The 22,724-nt window shown below is 36.8% G+C and overlaps 1 protein-coding gene across 3 annotated transcripts in view; it reads left to right on the top strand.

The window, feature by feature from the left end:
* Nucleotides 1–22,724, top strand: part of LOC121863742 (tetratricopeptide repeat protein 23-like) — a 92,063-nt gene that overhangs the window by 29,350 nt on the left and 39,989 nt on the right. For all 3 annotated transcript variants that reach the window (XM_042362508.1, XM_042362506.1, XM_042362507.1), the window contains 3 exons: nucleotides 8,639–8,734; nucleotides 10,764–10,889; nucleotides 19,217–19,342. In XM_042362508.1, the coding sequence (XP_042218442.1) occupies nucleotides 8,639–8,734; nucleotides 10,764–10,889; nucleotides 19,217–19,342 (348 nt within the window). The remainder of the gene's footprint in view (nucleotides 1–8,638; nucleotides 8,735–10,763; nucleotides 10,890–19,216; nucleotides 19,343–22,724) is intronic.

The following is a 22,724-nucleotide window of genomic DNA, read 5'->3' as shown; positions in this document are numbered from 1 at the left end:
TGCATACTGTCGCAATAAAGAGGTCACGGGGTGGCATAATGCTCCAAGAGCAGAGGGGAAGCGGAAGAGGAATTTTCCACTCCAGCCACTCACCCTACCTCCTACCTCTTCCACTCAGAATTTCACTCAGAATTCACTTCTCACTCTTCATTTTCTTATTTTATTGGTTTATATCATACTGTACTGTATAGCATTTTCTTTATTTCTAAGTCAGATTAGAGCACTGATATATTTCCACAACTTTTATGGCTTATGTAAATAAACAATGGGGCAGCTGGTGCTCGGCCATAAATTATGAATACATTGAACCCTCGAAGATTCAGACCCAATAAATCTGGATTTCGGGAGATTCGGAAAAATTTTGGGGGGTTTCTGGGCATTCCCAAAACAGGATGAAGGTAGTTTTAGGCTTAAAGTTTTCATGTTATAAAATGTCACTGACTTAACTTAGCAGAATATAACTTGCATTGCTGGAATCTTTGTAAGATAGTGAATAATTTGAGTATAAACATCACATAATTTGCACAAGAGATAAAAATTTTAGTCCTTTAGTGTAGTACATTTGAGTACAAAGTGAGTACAGTAATATGTTGCTCAAAAGTATAGCTTTTTCACAGGAAAAAGTCTGTAAAACTAACCCCAGTGGTCAGGATGATATGTACTGTACTGTATTTTTGATGTTTTTTATATCTTTATTTATCATTTTTATATATTTAGTATATTCGCCGGAAGATTCGGACAATCGGCTTTTTCAGACAGGTGGTCCCCCCTTTTAGTCCGGATCTTCGAGGGTTCACTGTAATGTATTTGACTACAAAATTTAAAAAAGAGATACAAATAGAGATACCCATGAATTTAAGGATGTGAAATTGTATTTTATGAATTACCGTGACTCCACTGTACAGTACTGTATTAGAAATTGACAATGATACACTTTGCCAACTAGTACTTTACTTAAAAATAATTAAAACAATATTAATAGTGATACTGTAATTTTGCTGTCAAATATTACAGATGACAGCTGTGTAGACCTACTGCAGGCCCTGGCAAATGGTACTTATCAGTATGTGTTACCTGCTCACAGTTGTTTCCTTACCTTATTTACCTAATGGCCACACACTAGAGGTGGCCATGCCAAGGGAAGGAGGCCAGTGGCTTTTGTAGGATCCCTCCATTGTTCTTGATAATTTTGTTAAGGGCTATTTTGAAACCTAGTACAGTATTGTTCTTGATTCCACAGCTTGGGCTGGTAGCCTGTTCCCTAGGTTTACCAACCTCTCTGTGAAAATGTACAGTATTTTCTTACATTCGCTCTGCATGATAACTTAGCGAGCTTGTAGTTATGTCCTCTTGTGTTGAGGGTGCATGACATTACGTACAAAGAAATTTCCCGGGTTCACGTTTTCCATCCCTTTCAAGATTTTGAATGTTTCAATGGGATCTGCCCTATTGTGCCTTATCTGAAGGGTTGTTAGTTCTAAGACCCTCAGTCGACTTGGATAATCAAGATGACATTGTTCTGGAATTATCTTAGGCATTCTGTGCTGTACCTTTTCTAGGAATGTTAGATCTTTATCTGGGGGTAGGGCTTCCATGCTTGCATGCAGTAATCCAGACTGGGACATACTTGAGATTTGTAAAGTTGAAGGAGCATTTTCCTATCTTTGTATTCAAGGTTATGCTTAATACTGTAATTCCCAAATCTTGATTTGCTTTCCTCACTTCTGCCCCCACTTGTGCTGCCTTCAGTGAATGATCTCTCACAATGCCAAGATCTTTCTTCTTATTGACAGCATCCAGGAAATTGTTGTTAATAGAATAGTTGTGCTTATAATTGTTGTATCCTACATGTAAGGTCTTGCAATTTCGTAATGTTAAAGATCATTTGCCCATCTCGAGACCATTTGAACAACTTATCCAGGTCTTTCTGCATTGTTACGACATCGTCTTGACTTGCTACCTTCCCAAATATCTTCATGTCATCCACAAACTTGACAATGTGGCTTAATATATTTTCATTTATGTTGTTTATGTAGATCACAAACAACCTTTTTTCCATTCAGAATGTACTCCATTTATTACCTCTCTTTGTTGCCTTCTTTGAGCAAGTTGATAATCCACGTCAAAATCTTGCCTGTGATGTCATGTGCGCTGATCTTTGAGGCTAGTCGTGCATGTGGGACTTTGTCAAAAACTTTGGAGAAATCCATGTACAGTATCTCAAAAAAGTATCTGACAAGATGGGTCCGATGACTTCTGAAATGCTTCATGCATCTCATGGTGTCTCTGGAGGGTTGTATGCGTGGCTCTGTGGCATACTGATCTTGCTACATTTGGTAACCGAACCTTTTATTAATGACGTCAAAGTAAATACACATTGCATTAATTATGTTAAACTATATACCAAAGTAAGTGCCTGTCTCAATATCTATCATCCGTGGTTCATGATGTTTCACACAGAATGTGGACAGATACTTTTTGATACAGGTAGTTCTGCTATAACGCGATAATTGTGTTCTTGTAAAATATCGTGTTATAGAAAATCGCGTAATAGAAATAACAGGGCTTATGGAGAAAATAGGGTTAGGTGCAGATTACTCGAAATCGAAAAAATTTAGTAGTTAGCCTAACACAAAGGATAGCACAGTCTAAATAAATGTTACATTCATATCTAATAATGAAATCATACAGTAAATTTAACACTTTACCTTGAAAAAATATGAATGTAACTTGATGGGGGAGAAGGGTGATTTTGAGGTTGATAACATCAAGCTTCTCTTCAAGTGTTATATCCTTTCTTTTACGATAATCACCGGGAATTCTATCATCAGAATGCTTTTTGGAGATATTCTTCTTTACCATATTCACAGTTAATACCACAAAATTGGAGAAATAGTAAGCAAAAATCGCGTTATAGCAAACAAGCGATCGCGTTATACAAATACCGTATATCACGGCCTATAAGACGAAATTTGAACATTAAAAAAATCTGCCCAAAGTTAGGGGGTCGTCTAAACCACCAAGTTTAAAATTCTTACCTCTTAAATATTGTGGTTTAGTGTGTCAAGAGTGGTGATGAAAACATCGTAAGCCACTCACAAGGTCTTACCACTAATTATTTTATACTGAAACTTACGTTTGGCAAGCTGGATTCAAATTAAGATTACCGGTATATTAAAATAATAAAAATGTATTATAAACCTGTCTAACATACCGTAAAAGAGATTTATACCCCTGTAATAAACACAGCTATCATCACACACCCCTCCCCACGCCCCCCCCATTTGCCAGTGAGGAGACAAGAAAGGAAAAGTGCATTAATTCTTGAAACTATCGACGGTTAATTACAGACGCTCAAGTGACGTCACTAGTGTTTACACTACACCAGCTGGTAATATTTGATGCCATTACTTGAAGTGAATTGGCCTTATTTTAAGTAACTAACTATAAATAAATACAAAAATTAAAAAAAAAAGATCAAAACTGAGAAATAATATACTGTATGTATGTTGTGTTGTCAAAGTAAGAGGAACAATTGTGTAAGTACGTAATATTTTTTCACTCAAATCCTAATGAAACACTACTGGAGAACATTCCTTTGTCGCAAAACAGTTTATAAATTAAAGAAAATAATTACAGTGTGTTTAATATATTACAGTATATTATAAATAAATAAATAAAACAAATAATTCGGTAAATCTATTTAAAGTAAATGGAAAATAAGCAAACATGTTATTTACCAAGACCCTTCCGTCTGGCTCAGGGTGAGATGGAGGGGAGATAAAGAAGGCTATTTATAGCCCATCAGAAGTGGCTAGTACCCTAATGCACCATAAATAATTCATTGAACATTCATTTTTTGTACATAGTATATTCAGTATATATATATATATATATATATATATATATATATATATATATATATATATATATATATATATATATATATATATATATATATATATATATATATATATATATATATATATATATATATTTGTGTAATAAATGTATGTAGTAAGTACATACTGGTAACCTTTTTCACTCAAATCCTAATGAAACATCACAATTAGAATACGGTGGTTGCTGTTGAACTACATGTTGTATAAATAGTCACACCACCCAGACGAGGGAACACTCCCACCACGCTTCAGTGACGTCACTAGTGTTTACACTACACCAGCGAGTATAATTTGATGACATTACTTGAAGTGAATTGGCCTTATTTTAAAAAATCAAGGATGGTTGGTAAAGGACTACTGAGTCAGTGGGTAAGTGTCACATTTGGGGTACTGGTCTTATACAGCAAATAGAGCTCAAAAGCTACTTTTTAAATGGAAATTTGGGGGGGGCGTCTTATGCACCCCGCCGCCTTATAGGCCGTGATATACGGTATGCACCTTGTTTTGTACTTCTCCTTAGTCTGTACTCACCCCTGAAGATGTGAATTACACGAAAGTTCTTGGGAACTTTGTGTTTTCTTCTTTCCTTGTGGTTATCAGCATATATATATATATCCATTAGCTGGAATCCCTCAAACTGGGAACTCTCCGATAACCGGAGTTGAAATTTTCTCGGAAATTGGTTCTCAAAGCCGTAATTTTGGGAAAAATTCCGGCTGTGGGAACGATTTTACTAGGGGCACATTTTCCGGAAAATTCCAAGAAAATTTTTCCAATACCCAGAAAATTCCGGGGATGGGGGAGTTTTTTTCCTGGTTTGAGAGATGAAAACCAGGTGCATTTTCTGGAATTTCTGAGAAAAATTTTCCGTTACCCAGGAAATTCCAGGGAAGAGGGATATTTTTCTGGGTTCGAGAGATGATGTAATGGGCAATTTCTGGAACTACCGAGAACATTTTTCCGTTACCCGGAAAATTCCGGGGATGAGGGATTTTTTTCCGGCTTTGAGAGTTGTCTCGTTACCCTGAAATCTCTCATTCTCGGAAGTGCTCTGCACTAATTGTTGCGGCTAATGGGGATATCACTGTGTGTGTGTATATATATATATATATATATATATATATATATATATATATATATATATATATATATATATATATATATATATATATATATATATACACAGTCGACCCTCGTTAATTCGGACTAATAGGGGGGAAGGGTGTCCGTTTTAGCCGATTGTCCGAATTAACCGATTTAGGGGTTAATATTACATTATATTTCAAAGTCATTGTTTTCGTCACGATTTTATCCCACTTTCCACTGTAATACGTACGTAATTTCAGCAAAAATATTACATTTCCGTGAATGTATTATATCAAGCACAGTATGAATAGAATATCATTGTAATATAACAGTATTTTAACCGAAAACTAGTAAAAAAACGAATAACATCTCAAGAACATCGGAAGCTTAGGTAAAGTCTTTTGTTTTCGTCATGTATTTTATCCTATTTTACATTGAAATACATCACGTTTCAGCAAAACTACTACAGTGGAGTATGTTATAACGAACGGATCCTACTACGAATATTTCTATAACGAACGGTTTTACCTATAAAATTGAGAATGCTATAACGAACGATACTCCTACAACGAACATTATTTAATTTTTTTTTTTTTTTTCTAATTTATTGTTTTTTTATTACAAATATTAATGATATTCTTTATTTCAAGGGTTTAGATGCATATTTATGCACTTTTTTACAATTTTTACAATTTTATATTATATTTTTCAGTGTTGAGTGGTTGTATTTGGGGGCCTGGAACGGATTAATCCTATAACGAACAAATGCTATAACGAACAAGGTTCTAGAACCAATTAGATTCGTTATACCATACCCCACTGTATTTATTTCCGAGAATATATTCATTCAGGCGCAGTTTAGGTAAAATATATGTATGATGTAACAGTTTTTAACTGAAAATGATTAGAAAAACACGTACCCTCTAGCCCTGTTCAAGGAGAGGACTGGGAGAAGCTGTTTGGTGCTGCAGACGATGACAAGGAAAATGTTTTGGATGGATTTTAATGAAAATATTAAGAAATATGGTATCGTAGTATTTATTCAAGTCAATTAGGATAGAATATTATTGTAATACAACAGTTTTTTAACTGAAAACCAATCGAAAAGCGATTACGGTAACATCTTTTGAACGAAAGAAAGCGAAAGTCATTGTTTTCGTCACGATTTTATCCCACTTTTCACTGTAATACGTACGTCATTTCAGCAAAATATTACATTTCCGTGAATGCATTATATCAAGCACAGTATGAATAGAATACCATTGTAATATAACAGTATTTTAACCAAAAACTATTAAAAAAACCCGAGTAACTTCTCTTGAACATCGGAAGGTTAGGTAAAATCTTTTGTTTTCGTCATGTATTTTATCCTATTTTACATTAAAATACATCACGTTTCAGCAAAACTACCATTTATTTCCGAGAATATATTCATTCAGGCGCAGTTAAGGTAAAATATACATGTGATGTAGCAGTTTTTTAACTGAAAACGATTCGAAAAACACGTGTACCGTCTAGCTGATACTCAACAGCTGGTGGTGCGTCATACGTCGTTGTAAACAATAGGAGGTTGAAGTAGATTACCGGTTATTATATTAAAAGTGAAATATCAAAAAGGTTTTTATTACCCGTATTTTTTGTAGATCAATGAGAACTGTGATACCATATATGATGTGATAAGTTAGCCTGTGCTAAAAACTTCAACATAGACTACTGAAAACACGTTGTAAGGTAATTTAGCCTATTGTAAGTTGGTGAGCTTCATTTGCTGAAGGAACTGCACAACTTTTCATTACTAATTGGTACATATTTTACGTTTCCATTGTTTACTGGCAGTAAATGGTAAATATTTCTCATGTCTGAAGCTAAAAGTTGCATCCCCCCCCCCCCACACTAGTGGTGGAGATGTTACATTTAACCAAAAAGATGCTGGTGTTTTATCCCAGCAGTGGGTGGACCAGCATTTTAGCTTAAGGTCCGCGTAGGTAATATTCCTACAAATCTAAAAAAAATAAAAAAAATAAAGTTCGTTCAGATTTTGTCCGAATTATCCGAAATCCGGATTAAAGGGGTCCGAATTAACGAGGGTCGACTGTATGTACTTGCATGGAGGATTTTGGCATTCAGGTTTCACACTTGGCTCCTGGAGGTAGGGAACATATTTGGTTGTGGCTAACATACTATGTGATCATTCCCATTCTCCAGTTTGACTTTGGCTTCTGACTGGAAGGTTAGTGTTCTCTGTATTTTCTAGGGATTGGAATTAGATTTTAAAGTGATTTTGGTGGACATACAGTATATGAATACCTTCAGCATTCTAGTCTAAGAATGAAAGATCATAACCAAAGTTCTGCATGGCATTAGGCTGTAGAGATACTTATTGTGGAATCAGGATCTTCTCCATGTGTACTGGTTCAGGCAGGACAGCAACAAGTTTCTTAAAGTGCTTCTATACTCTGTAGCTGGTTGTCTTATCATAGGGGAAGTGAACCTGGTGATTCTGGATTATTTCATTGCCTTATCTCTGTATAAATTTTTGTTTTATCGTCCATGGGGGAGGACTTTTGGTAGTATATAGTGACCACAAGACTCTCTTTGTGTCAAGGAGATCTGAATTCCTAGTGCAGGAGCATTTTGGATGCATAATATCCTGCACTGAAGTTAAGACTTTCTAAGAAACAGTTCTAGTGCTTAGCTTGGCAGTGATGGGATTACGAAGTTAGATTCAGCCTCAGAAATTTTAGTTAAATCTAAGATAGATGTTATCTTTTTTGCCATAAGCTTCAGGACTTTTTGTGTTTTAGTGACAAGGTTTGTTCTAAGGCTAATCTTGTGTAATTTTGTGATTTCATTGGGTGCCTGGTAGGGTCAGATAGGGGAAGTTGTTAGTTAACTAGTCATGTAATTTTCCAAGGACTTGGTTACATCAAAGATAAGGTTTTTTACCATGTCAAACTCCTCCCAGGTTGTTGTTGGACCTCATAGGTCATGAGGATCTCACTGTCTGTCTACTATATAATACATGTTTAATTAGGGAGAAGGAATGTCTAGACTGGCTTTCACTTACCTATGTGGGTCACAATAACATATTTTTACATCCTTGCTATATTGCTAATGTTACTTCTTTATAATTTTAGATTCCTATAACAGTAAAACTTAGCTTGGTTACTTATTAAAAAGGCCTGTGAATGATATTGAAGGTAAATTCACCCTCTCAGCCTCTCATGACGCCGCTGTGGTGTCGAACATAAAAGGCAAAAAATTTTACAGCTGATTCGCCAGGCAAGAAGATGAAGGTAGCAATGCGTGTGATGGAGGGTGCGGGAGGGGGTTTTGAGAATTGTAATTAAATGCCAGGTAGCGACGTGTCCTCCTAATATTACATATTTAAGTAATTATTAGATGTTTTAATTGCCTGTATGTTGGCCTGGCGAGATAATGCTAGGCATTTACATACCTAGGTATAAAGCTAGACTTCGCCATCTAGATTGAACAAAAATATATATTTTTTTCAACGATTTTTTGGCAAGAGATCATTATTATGTGGGAAATCAAAGATGACTCCTGATTAGAACATGAGGATCTCTACAGTCATACGTCTTTATTCCTCTCATATCATAAAATAATATTGATTCTCTGTGATGTTTAAGGAATATGCTCCCCAAGGAGAGGCACAGGCACAGGAAGCTTTGGAGACCATCAATGTCCACCTCTCCACGGATCTTGCACCTGCAAAAAAACCACAGGTAATGTTCTTCCGTATTTATTTTACAGCTGTTTTATGTAGACTACAGGTGTGTGTGTATATACATATATTGTATATACAGTGTAGTCTCGGTTTACGCGGTCAATTAAACCCATGGTGGTCCTCGTAAAACTCGAAACGCGTAAACGAAATAACAGAACATATGGGATTAATTGAAATAGAGACTGGGCCGACCCCCAGACTACCCTTTTTCCGACACAATACGTACGTTGTAGTAAAAATAACATCTTAATTTTATGATGGTATGCACACACAATTAATATATAAGAGAAATATCAATAATATTAGGTTTTTTAACACTTAAGTTAGTAGAAGAGATGGCTGGGCACACAGGGATGGGGGGATGGTTCCGAGGCAGAGGGCAGATTACTGGCCCACAGGTGTATCACTTGTATCACCTGTATCACTATCCACCACAGAGGCTAGCAGGGCCTCCTTGTCAAACCCCTCAAAGTCCATATCCTCACTATCACTGACTTTGGCTGGCTGTGGCTGTGGTGGGTTGCGGGTGAAGAACTCAGTAATATTTCGTTGACGGCTAGCATTGATGTGGTCGTGATACGTCTGGACATACGGCTCCATAGATTTCAACAGATGGTTATTGGAGACTTCATAGCGATGATTCACTGGGTCTTTGGCAAGGATGAGCTTGATTTTCTCAGCAAACTCGATGACCTCCTTCACATCACTATGTGTCAGTTTCTGTTCTTGTAACACCTGGCTGTTCACTGACGTCATCATCTTCCAACATCTCCTCTGCAGTCACCTCAGGTTGCCTGATTACCTCCAGGATGTTGTCATTGGTGGTTTCGGAGAAGCCTGCAGCTCTAACACTTAGTGCAGCCTCTCTTGCTATGTCCAATGCCACAGCAACAGACTGAACCTCACCAGCCACTGCTTGACTCTGCCTCCCACCTGGGATACCCTCCAACACATGCCGCCACGCATGACGAAGCATTGCCACAGACAGCTGCCCCCATGCCTCCAAGAAATCAACAGCTTTCTTGATGTAACACAGTTTCCAGAACTGCTTAACTCGCACTTCATGGTCTGCCAAATCTTGTTCTGGATCCTCGTCCTCTCTCTCGCCATCGGTGCCATTCAGAAGGTTCTGCAATTCATCCTTGGTGTTGGTGAAGACGTTCAGGAGCCGAAACTTCTTTGCTGAGAAAGCAGCCTTGTCGTTGCATATCAACTCCTGATCCATGAGCTGGATTAACGACGTAGTGTTAGGGGGAAGGAAGACCACTTTTACATTGGGGTGACGATCCAGCAATAGGGGCGAGTGTCCTGGTGTGTTGTCAAGGAGCAACAAAATGTTGAATGGAACATTATGTTGCTCGCAGAATTTCTTCACGTCAGTACCGAAACAGTTGTCAAACAGTTGGCTAACCTCATGCCTTACGTGAGGTTAGCCAATAGACTTTTAACTTGTTCATGTCCATATTTTTGTAGGCATGCGGCTTGCGGGCTTTATGGATCACAGACAACTTCAGCTTACAAGTGCCGTAGGCATTAGTGGTGAACAGGACGGTGATGCGCTCCTTCTGCAACTTCCGGCCCCGACACTTGCTCGCAGACTTGACTACAAAGGTCTTGGATGGCAATTTCTTCCAAAACAACCCGGATTCATCCATGTTGAATTTTTTTACCCATATATGTGTACATGTACATTAATTACTAAATGTAAAGAAGTAACACTTACCAGTGCTGCAAGTGAAGAATAAAGTATCATGGTAGGTGACACAGAGGTATGGTTGGTGATGCATGTGGCCAGATATGCCGAGATTTTCCCAAATAATTTTATATATCTCTGCATTCCCCGAGTTATACAAATACATTCCGAGACCACATCCATACTGAATTATATGAAATTTCAAGTTAATGCTGAGCTATCGAGGGTTTAATGTTTTATTTAATTTTTTTCAATGAACCACGAACCGTAAAACCACAAATGGCGAGGGTCTTGTATATACTGTGCAGTAATATGCTTCTTTTTTTTCTTACAGGTTCACCATACATTACTGTGGGGATACCTGATCAGTGGTGAAGCACGCATTATATTAGGTCAACTTGTTGGAGCACAGGAAGCTCTCAGTCTTGCTCTCTATCACACTCATGTCTATTCACGAATGGTAAGTAGCTTTTATTACTCATTCCTTAAAACTTTGTCCCATTATTACAAGAAAATAACAATTATATTATAGTATAATTCCATGAGCCTTTGTATGAAACGAGTAAATATATGCTGTAGCTTCTCTTTCGCTAATTATGCATCATGTTGCCCCTTTGCCCACCATGAAAATGTTACTCACACTTTTTCCAAGCAACACTTTCTAATTTCAGGGCCTACCTAGCCTTAGGCCATGTCATGATTCATGGCCCAACCAAATTCATGACACAATTAATACAGGCATTTAGCATCTTATTCTTTCCACTGACATCAAATCAAACTCTGGGATACTAAACACATCAGTATTCCCACAGTCAAGCTACCTTGAGTCAGAATTTTGCTACTGCTTCGCTTAACAATCCTGTGAGCCATGATAACTAAAACACTACATGTACATTATATTTAGCTGTGTTAATTGATCTCAGTATAGTACAGTGGTCCCGAGGTTAACGAGCACAATCCGTTCTAGAAGGTTGCTCGTTAACCGAAACCATTGTTTCAATGGGTTTTTGGGTAATTGGTTCCAGCTCACCGAAAATTGCCTAAATTCAACAAAAAAGGTAGAAAAGTACACTTCCTTTGAGGTGTGTATGTAGAAGGCTCCTGGATGATGATGATGATGATGGGAATTAGAATGGGGGTGGAGGAGAAGGGAGAAGAGAAGGTATTGGGGTGGAAGAGAAGTCACCCCATGGCGCCATTTCACCCATAAAATTTTAGTTTTCTTGGTGTAATTCAAGATTATTTTCTTTAAATCAACATTGCACTGCATTATATATTGTCAATATGTAAAATAAATTTCAAAATGACCAATAATTTGCTTGCAAACACAGAAAAAATGCGTTTAGTTGAAGAGAGTCTCAAGCAAGATGTTACCTCCACTGAAAAGACAGAGACTGGTGCCTGTTTGGTGTGTTGCCAGGCTGGATGGCGCGCATAAAACTAGTTTCCTTAACTTCAATTATGTTCAATAATTGTTAAAATGACTAAAAAATTTTATATTAAACTTTTAAAATTATTGAATAGTATAAACTTCTTGATATTTACTAAAATGGTAAGGAATATAAGCCCTAAAACCGATTACTGTACTGGCGGACTAATACTACAGCTGGTGGACCGCCAAATGCAAGCGAAAACATGTTGAGGTCGGCTCGTAAGAAACTCGTTAATCGAGGGATTGCTCGTTAACCGAAGTTAAGAATCTTATGGAAGGTAACTCGTTAACCGAAATCTCATTAACGGAGGCGCTCATTAACCGAGGGCCACTGTACAGCACTTTATGTCCAGTACAGTAGAACGTCGATTTAAAGCAATTCTATTTAAGATTATTGATTTAAAGCGGCACCCACAATTAAGGACAATGTTTTAATTTAAAGCGAATCTTTCCTATTTTGCACGAGTCAATCTGGCGCATCATATTTAAAATTTTGCGCCTAATATTTCTCTGGGCACGCTACACTGTCCTAAGGGCAAAGCTGTACTGTACATGTACTCAAAATAAATGTACTAAATGATTACTAACATTTTTGTCAAGTGCAAACTATAGCATGTTTATAATAAAATTAATCACTATCTTATAAGAAGTTCAGCAATGTAAATTATATTCTCCCCGGTCACTTCTGTGACATTTTATTAGTAAAAAACATAAACGCAATCTAAAGGACATAAATAAACAAATAAATACTTCACTAGACCTCAGCGCCAACTGTCAAACATGTCACTGTCACTCCCCTCCCCTCCCTCCATTCCCCCCCATCTTCCCAGCCTCGGTTTGGTGTTTTAGGCTTAAAGTTTTTATCTTATATAATGTCACAGACTAAAATTAGGAGATATAATTTGTATTGCTGGAATCCTTGCAAGACAGCGAATAATTTGAATATAAACATCATATATTTTGCACAAGAGATAAAAATTTTTGCTCTCTGTAATAAAATTCTTAAATTAGAACTAAAATTTGTACAGTATGTCTAATGCGAGCAATAGCATGTTTATATTAAAATTAATCACTATCTTATACAAATTCCAGCAATGTTAATTATATCCTCCCATGTCAGTTCAGTGACATTTTATAAGAGAAAAACTTAAAGTCGCTCTTAAGGACAGATAAATAAATAGGCACTAGACCTTGGCATCAACTGTCAAACATATCACCTCACCTCCCTCCCTCCCCATCTTCCCATCTTCCCAGCCAGTAAACAGACCATTTCACATCCCTTAATTTGAGCTGTGTTTTATGAGTGTTTGTTTTAACATAATACTACAAAAAACAAGATTTTGTTTATTCTAGGAGATGGTCTGGGGTGCATCTGGGTAGACTCTCAGTCTTTTTAGTATTTTGTGTTTCTCTCAAGTCCCAAACAAAATTATTCAATTGAAACAACACTTCGATTTAGTGCGAATTCGGTTTAAAGCGACCTCTCTTGGAACCTATCTCGTGTTATATCGACGTTCTACTGTACTCAGTCAGTAGCTGTGTGCATTTTAGTTCCATAAAAGATTTTTTTCAGATTCAATATAAAATGGTTAATGTAAGCTGCAATAATACTCATAAAAAGTTTCACACTAAAGAACAGTGTTCCTTAACTTTTGTAACCTTGTGTCTCCAGTCAGGGTGAAAGATATTGTCAGTAAGAAGTTGCCAGTGATAATGACAAGTTGATAACCATCTGTACCTGATTGACCACACCTTTACATCCCTAGGAGATGTCACTTGCTTCTTCACACACCTTCCCCATCATTCCTACTGCCCTCCCTCTAATCAGTGGTGGTGACCCAGTGATGTATGAGGTCGTGACCTCACATGTAGAGCCACTCATCATGGCAGATCCTTTAACCCTTAAAGGTCTAACAAATCTTGGGAAGTCTCCCTTCAGTCACTGAATAGTAGGCTAAAAAATGAAAATAAACAAAGGAATTTTCTAGTCTTATGAAATGTTAGATATACATGCTAGTCAATAGGAAATACAGTGGTCCCTCGGTTAACGAGCACAATCCGTTCTAGAAGGTTGCTCGTTAACCGAAAAACTTGTTAACCGAAACCATTGTTTCAATGGGTTTTGGGGTAATTGGTTCCAGCTCACCGAAAATTGCCTAAATTCAACAAAAAAGGTAGAAAAGTACACTTTCTTTGAGGTGTGTATGTAGAAGGCTCCTGGATGATGATGATGGGAATTAGAATGGGGGTGGAGGAGAAGGGAGAAGAGAAGGTATTGGGGTGGAAGAGAAGTCACCCCATGGCGCCATTTCAACCATAAAATTTTAGTTCTCTTGGTGTAATTCAAGATTATGTTCTTTAAATCAACATTGCACTGCATTACATATTGTCAATATGTAAAATAAATTTCAAAATGACCAATAATTTGCTTGCAAACACAGAAAAAAGCGTTTAGTTGAAGAGAGTCTCAAGCAAGATGTTACCTCCACTGATAAGACACAAAGACTGATGCCTGTATGGTGTGTTGGCAGGCTGGATGGCATGTTCAATAATTGTTAAAATTACTAAAAAATTTAATATTAAACTTTTAAAATTATTGAATAGTATAAACTTCTTGATATTTACTAAAATGGTAAGGAATTTAAACCCTAGAACCGATTACTGTACTGGCGGACTAATACTACAGCTGGTGGACCGCCAAATGCAAGCGAAAACATGTTGAGGTCGGCTCGTAAGAAACTCGTTAATCGAGGGATTGCTCGTTAACCGAAGTTAAAAATCTTATGGAAGGTAACTCGTTAACCGAAATCTCGTTAACCGAGGCGCTCGTTAATCAAGGGACCACTGTAACATAATTATTACTGTACTCACCACCTATGGTTGTTGGTGAGAGTTGGAGAAGTCGGCGAAACATTGTACCTCACCACCTGTCTGGCAGTTATCGAGCATGGTTCCTTATTATTACACTACATGCACTATATACAGTACATTCACCACTCTCTTTTGGATTAGAGGTGTGTTTACGAGTGGAGCTCAGGGAAACATGGAATGCACAATGGCACTTTGCATTCGGCACACATCCATGTGAGTTTCCTTATCTGAGGTCGTTTGGACATACACTAGATGAACACACCCTGCAGCGATGCTGACCCTTAACTCAATGTTTCCTTGTGCTCTTTGATACTTCTGGAGGTGGTATGGCTTCAATATAATGACGGGCCATATAGTTTTGTGCAGCAAGGCGGTTCGGACCAAATGGTTGGGATGCAGTACAGGGCTGCTTCACTTATCGCAAAGGTTACGGACATAAAACTCGTTGCAAATATGGAAATTGCGAATAGATGAGCAATTTCTCCCATAAGAAATTATGTAAATAGGGAGGATACGGGCATCGCGGTGGTCACGGACGTCATATTTTAACACTTGTTTTACTCAATACACATAGAACATAAACTAGATAAAGAAACAAGGGCATAATATCAAATAAACATCAATAACAAACACTTTGAGTTCATTAGTCGTGTATATACAGTGGTCCCTCGGTTAACGAACGCCTCGGTTAACCAAATTTCGGTTAACAAATTACCTTCCATAAGAATCTTCAATTCGGTTAACGAAAAAAAAATTTGATTAACGAAATCCTTAAGAAAATCACGTTTTGTTTTGAACATCAGCTGATAAGCTGAGGAGGAACTCAGCCAATTCAGTAATCTCTTCTGTGTTTACATTCGATTCCAATGGAGTAAATATAAAAAAAATTATGCTCTTTAATATTTGTGCATTTTTTATACAGTATTAAAATTATTGGTCATTCTAAAATTTAGCCATCCAAGCTCTGTCTACATAAAGTTTTTCAACTACAGTAGAAGTCCAAAAATCTGGACTGCTTGGGGATTGGGTCGGTCCAGATTTTCGGATTTTCAGGATTCTCAGGCAGTACTTTTAAAATTCAAATTTAACGAAGAGTAAAGAAGAAATGAACAGGTACATTTTGATAGTTTATTCATTTGCAAATATAGTATGCTTCATTTATCAAAACGAGCAGTTTTAATGAAAAAGCTGTGAATTCTAAATTTTATTCTTTGCCTTTTATATATCATAAATTGTAGACTTTCCAATGTCGTATGTTTCCATTAGAACAGTATTGCTCACACCACGTTCTAGTTGCTTAATTATTTCAAGTTTGTCACTCAATTTCAACGTGTTCTTCTTTCTCTTCACATAACGAAGTTTATCTATTTTAGGAGCCATTATTATGGGCTTGTACAGTACTCTGTAAATGGAAAGAGTAGGACTCAAAATATTGTTATATTACAATGGTATTCTATTCATACTGTGCTTGATATAATGCATTCACGGAAATGTAATATTTTTGCTGAACGTACATATTGCAGTGGAAAGTGAGATAAAATCGTGACGAAAACAATGACTTTCGCTTTCTTTCGCTCAAAAGATGTTACCGTAATCGCTTTTCGAATGGTTTTCAGTTCAAAAACTGTTTCATTACAATAATATTCTATCCTAATTGACTTGAATAAATACTACGATACCATATTTCTGAATATTTTCATTAAAATCCATCAAAATCATTTTCCTTGTCATCGTCTGCAGCACCAAACAGCTTCTCCCAGTCCTCTTTTTGAACAGGGCTAGAGGGTACGTGTTTTTCGAATCGTTTTCAGTTAAAAAACTATTACATCACACGTATATTTTACCTAAACTGCGCCTGAATGAATATATTCTCGGAAATAAATAGTAGTTTTGTGGAAACGTGACGTATTTCAATGTAAAATAGGATAAAATACATGACGAAAACAAAAGACTTCACCTAAGCTTCCGATGTTCTTGAGATGTTACTCGTTTTTTTAATAGTTTTCGGTTAAAATTCTGATATATTACAATGATATTCTATTCATACTGTGCTTGATATAATACATTCACGGAAATGTAATATTTTTCCTGAAATTACATACGTATTACAGTGGAAAGTGGGATAAAATCGTGACGAAAACAATGACTTTCGCTTTCTTTCGTTCAAAAGATGTTACCATAATCGCTTTGCGAATGGTTTAGTTTTAAAACTGTTGTATTTCAATAATATTCCCTCCTAATTGACTTGAATAAATACTTGAATGGAAATATACAATATTTTTGTTGAAACTACCCGCGTTTCAGTGTAAAGTGTCGTAATAATAAATGGTAAACAATTTGCCTTCAGCACTTGTGTTTCTTGCACGGCTAGCCTCAGTTTATAGGACGTAGAGCGTTTTTACTGAAGGTTTTGTTGTTCCATTACCCTCAAAAACGTGGGTCGAACTATAAACGAGGAATATCATAAATTAACGATTTCTTGGTCAAAAAATCAGGGTCGACTGATAACAAGGGGGGTTATAGACGAGTATATACGGTATGTTGTCACAGTTTGATTGCTCATTTTAAAGTGGCGACCACGTGGTCGCTTGTTGTCGCTGTGCAGCTGTGGCGCTCACGCATGCGCACATACACACAAATGCCCGCTAAAAAAAAAAATCGTTTTTGAAAAGTCCGGATTCTCGGGCGGTCCGGATTTCTGGCATCCTGATTTTTGGACTTTTAGTGTATTATTAATGGCTCCATATATGTAACTTTATTCATTTATTGAAACTCATTTACATGCACACACTGTCCTAAGGGCAAAGCTGAACTGCACATGTAATCAGAATAATGTACAAAATGATTACTAAAATTTTTGTCAAATGCAAACTATGGCATGTTTACATTCAAATTAATTACTGTCTTATAAGAATTCCAGCAATGTAAATTATATTCTTCCCGGTCACTTTTGTGAAATTTTATAAGCAAAAAACAAAAACTCAATCTAAAGGATATGAATAGACAATTAAATACTTCACACCTCCATGCCAACTGTCAAATGTGTCACTGTAACCCCTGCCTCCCTCCTTCCCCCTCCCCCTTCCCTCCTCCCAGCAAGGTTTGTTTGGTGGTGAAACTGTACAGTAGTACGCTTTAAATTTTTATCTTATATAATATCACAGTCTAAAGTTAGGAGAATTTGCATTGCTGGGATCCTTGCAAGACAGTGAATAATTTGAATATAAACGTCATATATTTTGCACAAGAGATAAAAATTAATCACTTGTATCACATTACAGTAGTGATTTAAGAGTAAGAGTGTATATGTACGTATATATACAGTATAGTGATTTAAGGGTGATGTAGGGGAATTTTAGGAGTGTTTCTGACTTTATGCATTTTTGGCTTTACTTTGTATATACTTTTCTGTGAGCTGGAACCAATTGCCCAATATCCCATTGAAACAATGGTTTCGATTAACAAAATTTTCGGTTAACGAACGACCCTCTGGAATGAATTGAGTTTGTTAACCAAGGGACCACTGTACACACACACACACACAACCCACACACACACACACACACACAACCCACACACACACACAACCCACACACACACACACACAACCCACACACACACACACACACACACACAACCCCACACACACACACACACAACCCCACACACACACACACACAACCCACACACACACACACACAACCCACACACACACACACACACACAACCCACACACACACACACACACAACCCACACACACACAACCCACACACACACACACACACACAACCCACACACACACACACACACACACAACCGCACGCACGCACGCACGCACGCGACGACGCACGCACGCACGCGCACACACACACACACACACACACACACACACACACACACACACACACACACACACACACACACACACACACACAGTGACTTGAAAAGTAGAGGATAATAGTCACTAAAGGTCGACTGTCTTCCTAGATAGAAGACGAGGCGGCCCATTCTTGACCAGACCTGATAGAAACTTGCCCAAACACAATATATGAGAGACATAATCAAAATAAAAGTCACTCGATTTCCTCACCATGCTAAGATGTATAAATACCAAAAATAAAATCCTAATGGCACTTTATATTTTAGCTATTACAACAGAAATTAGCGGAGCTACAGCGTGTTTACAGCTGATTCGCCAGGCAAGAAGATGACGGTAGTGATGCGTGTGATGGAGGGTGCGGTTGGGGGTTTTGAGAATTGTAATTAAATTCCTGGTAGCGACGTGTCCTAATATTTCGTATTTAAGTAATTATTAGGTGTTTTAATTGCTTGTATGTTGGCCTGGCGAGTTAATCCTAGGCATTTACATACCTAGGTATAAAGCTAGGTGTCACATTCTGGAATGAACAAAAACAATATAATTTTTTTTTAATTACTGTATATGCATTGAACTAGTTTCTTATATTCTCATTCACCACAACAGGTCTCACGATGGAAGAAAAAACTAACCCCATCACTCACAATGGATCGGGCGCTTGATTTACAAGTTAAAGTCCTTTGTGCCCAAGCAACCCTTTATACCAAGAGGAGAAAATATATCAAGGCCAGGGTAAGATGATCACAGTTTTATCGCTTCTTTTTTATTTACAGTAAGGACGTGATTCTTATATAATATAGTATGTATTGTAAGTATTTAATGAGAGATTTGATATAAAGTCAGTTTCTAGATCTATTTTCAGTACAATATATGTAGTATACAGTACAGTATTTCTTTTAATTCTATCATTTCATCCATTGAAACCAATTATTATGCTATATTCTCCAGTCTTTCCCATGATGCTTTATTTTTTTTATTTTACCATAGTATTGTAACCGAAAATTTCGTTAACTGAATCTATTATTTCAATGGGATATTGGGTAATTGGTTCCAACTCACAGAAAAAGTACATACAAAGTACTGTATACCAGTAATAGAATTAACAAAACATTAAGTATAAACTAAATACAGTACTGTACTGTACAATAATAAATAAAAAACAATAGAATACTGTATTTTAACTAACTTTGAGGTGTGTGTGTCGTATTACCGGCAGCTTTGTTTATATGTCAAACAGCTAATTGTAGAGGCAGTCCATGATGACATGCCATATTCTTTACAGAGTGCATTGGTTCTAATGCCTTCTTCATGTTTCATAATAATTTCTGCACTGTATATTATCAATATGTTAACTAAATTTCTAAATGACCATTAATTTTAATGTAAAAATGAAAAAAATATTCAAGAGACCAACAAAATCAATGTTCACCCCACTGTAAACAAAGTTAAACTGAGAAGTGTTGGTGGGTGATTCAATCAGCTGATTGGCAAACAAAAACTGTTCTCTGTATTGTATATATTATCAATATATTAACTAAATTGGAAAGACCAATAATTTTAATATAAAAAATGCAGAAATATGCAGGAGACCAACTTTCTTGATATTTACTTCACTGGAAACGAATGTAAACATAGAACCAATTACTGTATTGGCGGACTAGCCGATCAGCTGATCAGCTGATGCACACAACAAAATGTGTTTGTCGTAAGGATTTCGTTAATCGAAGTTTTGTTCGTTAATCGAACTGAAAATCCTAATTCGTTACCGAAATTTCGTTAATCGAACCGTTCGTTAACCGAGTGACCACTTACGACTACATGAACTTACCCTCCATTGGTACTTACGACCTGCTTTGACCGTACGTCCGTCGGGACTTACGACTGCGACTGTCGTGACCAAAAGTATTTTCAAATGACGCACGCATTTTCTATACCGAAACGTTTCCGTCCCGGGCGAGAGGGTGGCGCGTCTCGGGTCACCTCGTGGGTACACTCACTCAGTGGAGCGCTTTGTTTGTGTTTGGCTATCGTATCCTATACTGATCGCGCTGTGACTTTCGTTATTATCGTATTTAATTGACTTTATAATGACTGGAAAGCGTAAAAGTGAGAGTGCTGGTGGTGTTCCAAGGAAAAGGAGACAGGCAATTACTTTTGAGATGAAACTGAAGATAATAACACAGTATGAGAATGGAAAAACAGTAGCAACAATCTCACGCGACCTAGGTTTCTCACACTCGACTATATCCACTATTCTGAAGGACAAGGAACGTATTCGTGAAGTAGTGAAAGGAACAACACCTATAAAGGGAACTATAATATCAAAGAAAAGACAAGGTCCTATCCACGATATGGAAAAATTATTGGTGATATGGATAGAAGACCAGATACAGAAGCGTGTACCCTTAAGCGTTCTAACCATACAGGCTAAAGCAAGAAGCCTGTTCCAAAGCCTGAAGGAGCAGGCAGGAGATGAATGTGATCAAACCTTTACAGGAAGTCATGGGTGGTTTGATAGATTTAAAAAACGCTACAGTCTACACAATGTTAAGGTGAGTGGAGAGGCAGCTAGTGCCGATGTTGGTGCTGCCGAAGCTTTTAAGGAGGAATTAGATGATGTGATTGTGGAAGGGAATTATTTGCCTAAGCAAATATTCAATGTGGATGAGACTGGATTATTGTGGAAGCGCATGCCTGAATGGACATACATCCACAAAGAGGCGAAAACAATGCCCGGATTCAAGGCATTCAAGGACAGAATTACACTTCTGTTGGGTGGGAATGTTGCTGGTTTCAAGCTAAAGCCCTTCATGATCTATCATTCAGAGAACCCCAGGGCTTTTAAACATGTCAGCAAGCACACACTGCCAGTGTTTTATCGCAATAACAAGAAAGTCTGGATAACCCTAGTACTGTTTGAGGATTGGTTCATGACTTGTTTCATTCCACGAGCCAAGGAGTATTGTCTGCAACAACAGATTCCATTCAAGATTTTACTGATTTTGGATAATGCTCCGGGACACCCACCACACCTGGACGACATGCACCCTGATGTTAAGGTAGTGTACATTCCACCTAACACTACCTCTATCATCCAACCCATGGATCAAGGTGCTATTGCTGCCTTTAAAGCGTATTATTTACGCACGACCTTCGCTCAGGCTGTTGCTGCTACTGAAGGTGAGAAAACGCTCAGACAGTTTTGGAAGGAGTACAACATTTTGTCATGTATAAAGAACATTAGTGCAGCATGGGATCAGGTTACAAAACATTGCATGAATGGAATATGGAAGAAAATCCTGAAAAGATATGTGCACAGTTTCAAAGGATTTAATGAAAATGAAGTTATTTCGGATATTAGTAACAAGATAGTGGAGTTAGGTAAACAGCTGGAGTTAGAAATTGATAAGTCCATATCCTCACAATATCACTATCACTGACTTGGGCGGCTTGGTGGGGTGGCGGTGAAGAACTCTGTAATGTTTTGATGACTGTACACTATGCCAGCTCGCCTCTTTCCACGAAAGGTACACACACCGAAAGTGACATCGCTTTCAGCGTCGTAAACTGGCAAGGAAGGTTGTCTAATATATATATATATATATATATATATATATATATATATATATATATATATATATATATATATATATATATATATATATATATATATATATATATATATATATATATATATATATATATATATATATATATATATATATATATATATATATATATAATAATATATACATATATATATATATATATATATATATATATATATATATATATATATATATATATATATATATATATATATATATATATATATATATATATATATATATATATATATATATATATATATATATATATATATATATATATATATATATATATATATATATATATATATATATATATATATAGTACAGAAACCTTGCTTTTACGCAGTCAATTGAACCCACGAGGCTCGCTGTAGTTTAGAAAACCATAAAGTGAACAACATAACATATGGGTTTAATTGAAACAGAGACTCCGATTCCCCAAACTCCACTTTTTCCGATACAATACCTACGTTGTAGTTAAAATAACATCTTAATTTTATGAT

The sequence above is a fragment of the Homarus americanus genome, unplaced genomic scaffold, assembly GCF_018991925.1.
Source record: "Homarus americanus isolate GMGI-L3 unplaced genomic scaffold, GMGI_Hamer_2.0 scaffold48354, whole genome shotgun sequence".
In the NCBI taxonomy this organism is placed as follows: Eukaryota; Metazoa; Arthropoda; class Malacostraca; order Decapoda; family Nephropidae; genus Homarus; species Homarus americanus.
The sequence above is the reverse complement of the archived record's forward strand: the minus strand, read 5'-3'. Positions and strand labels throughout refer to the sequence as shown.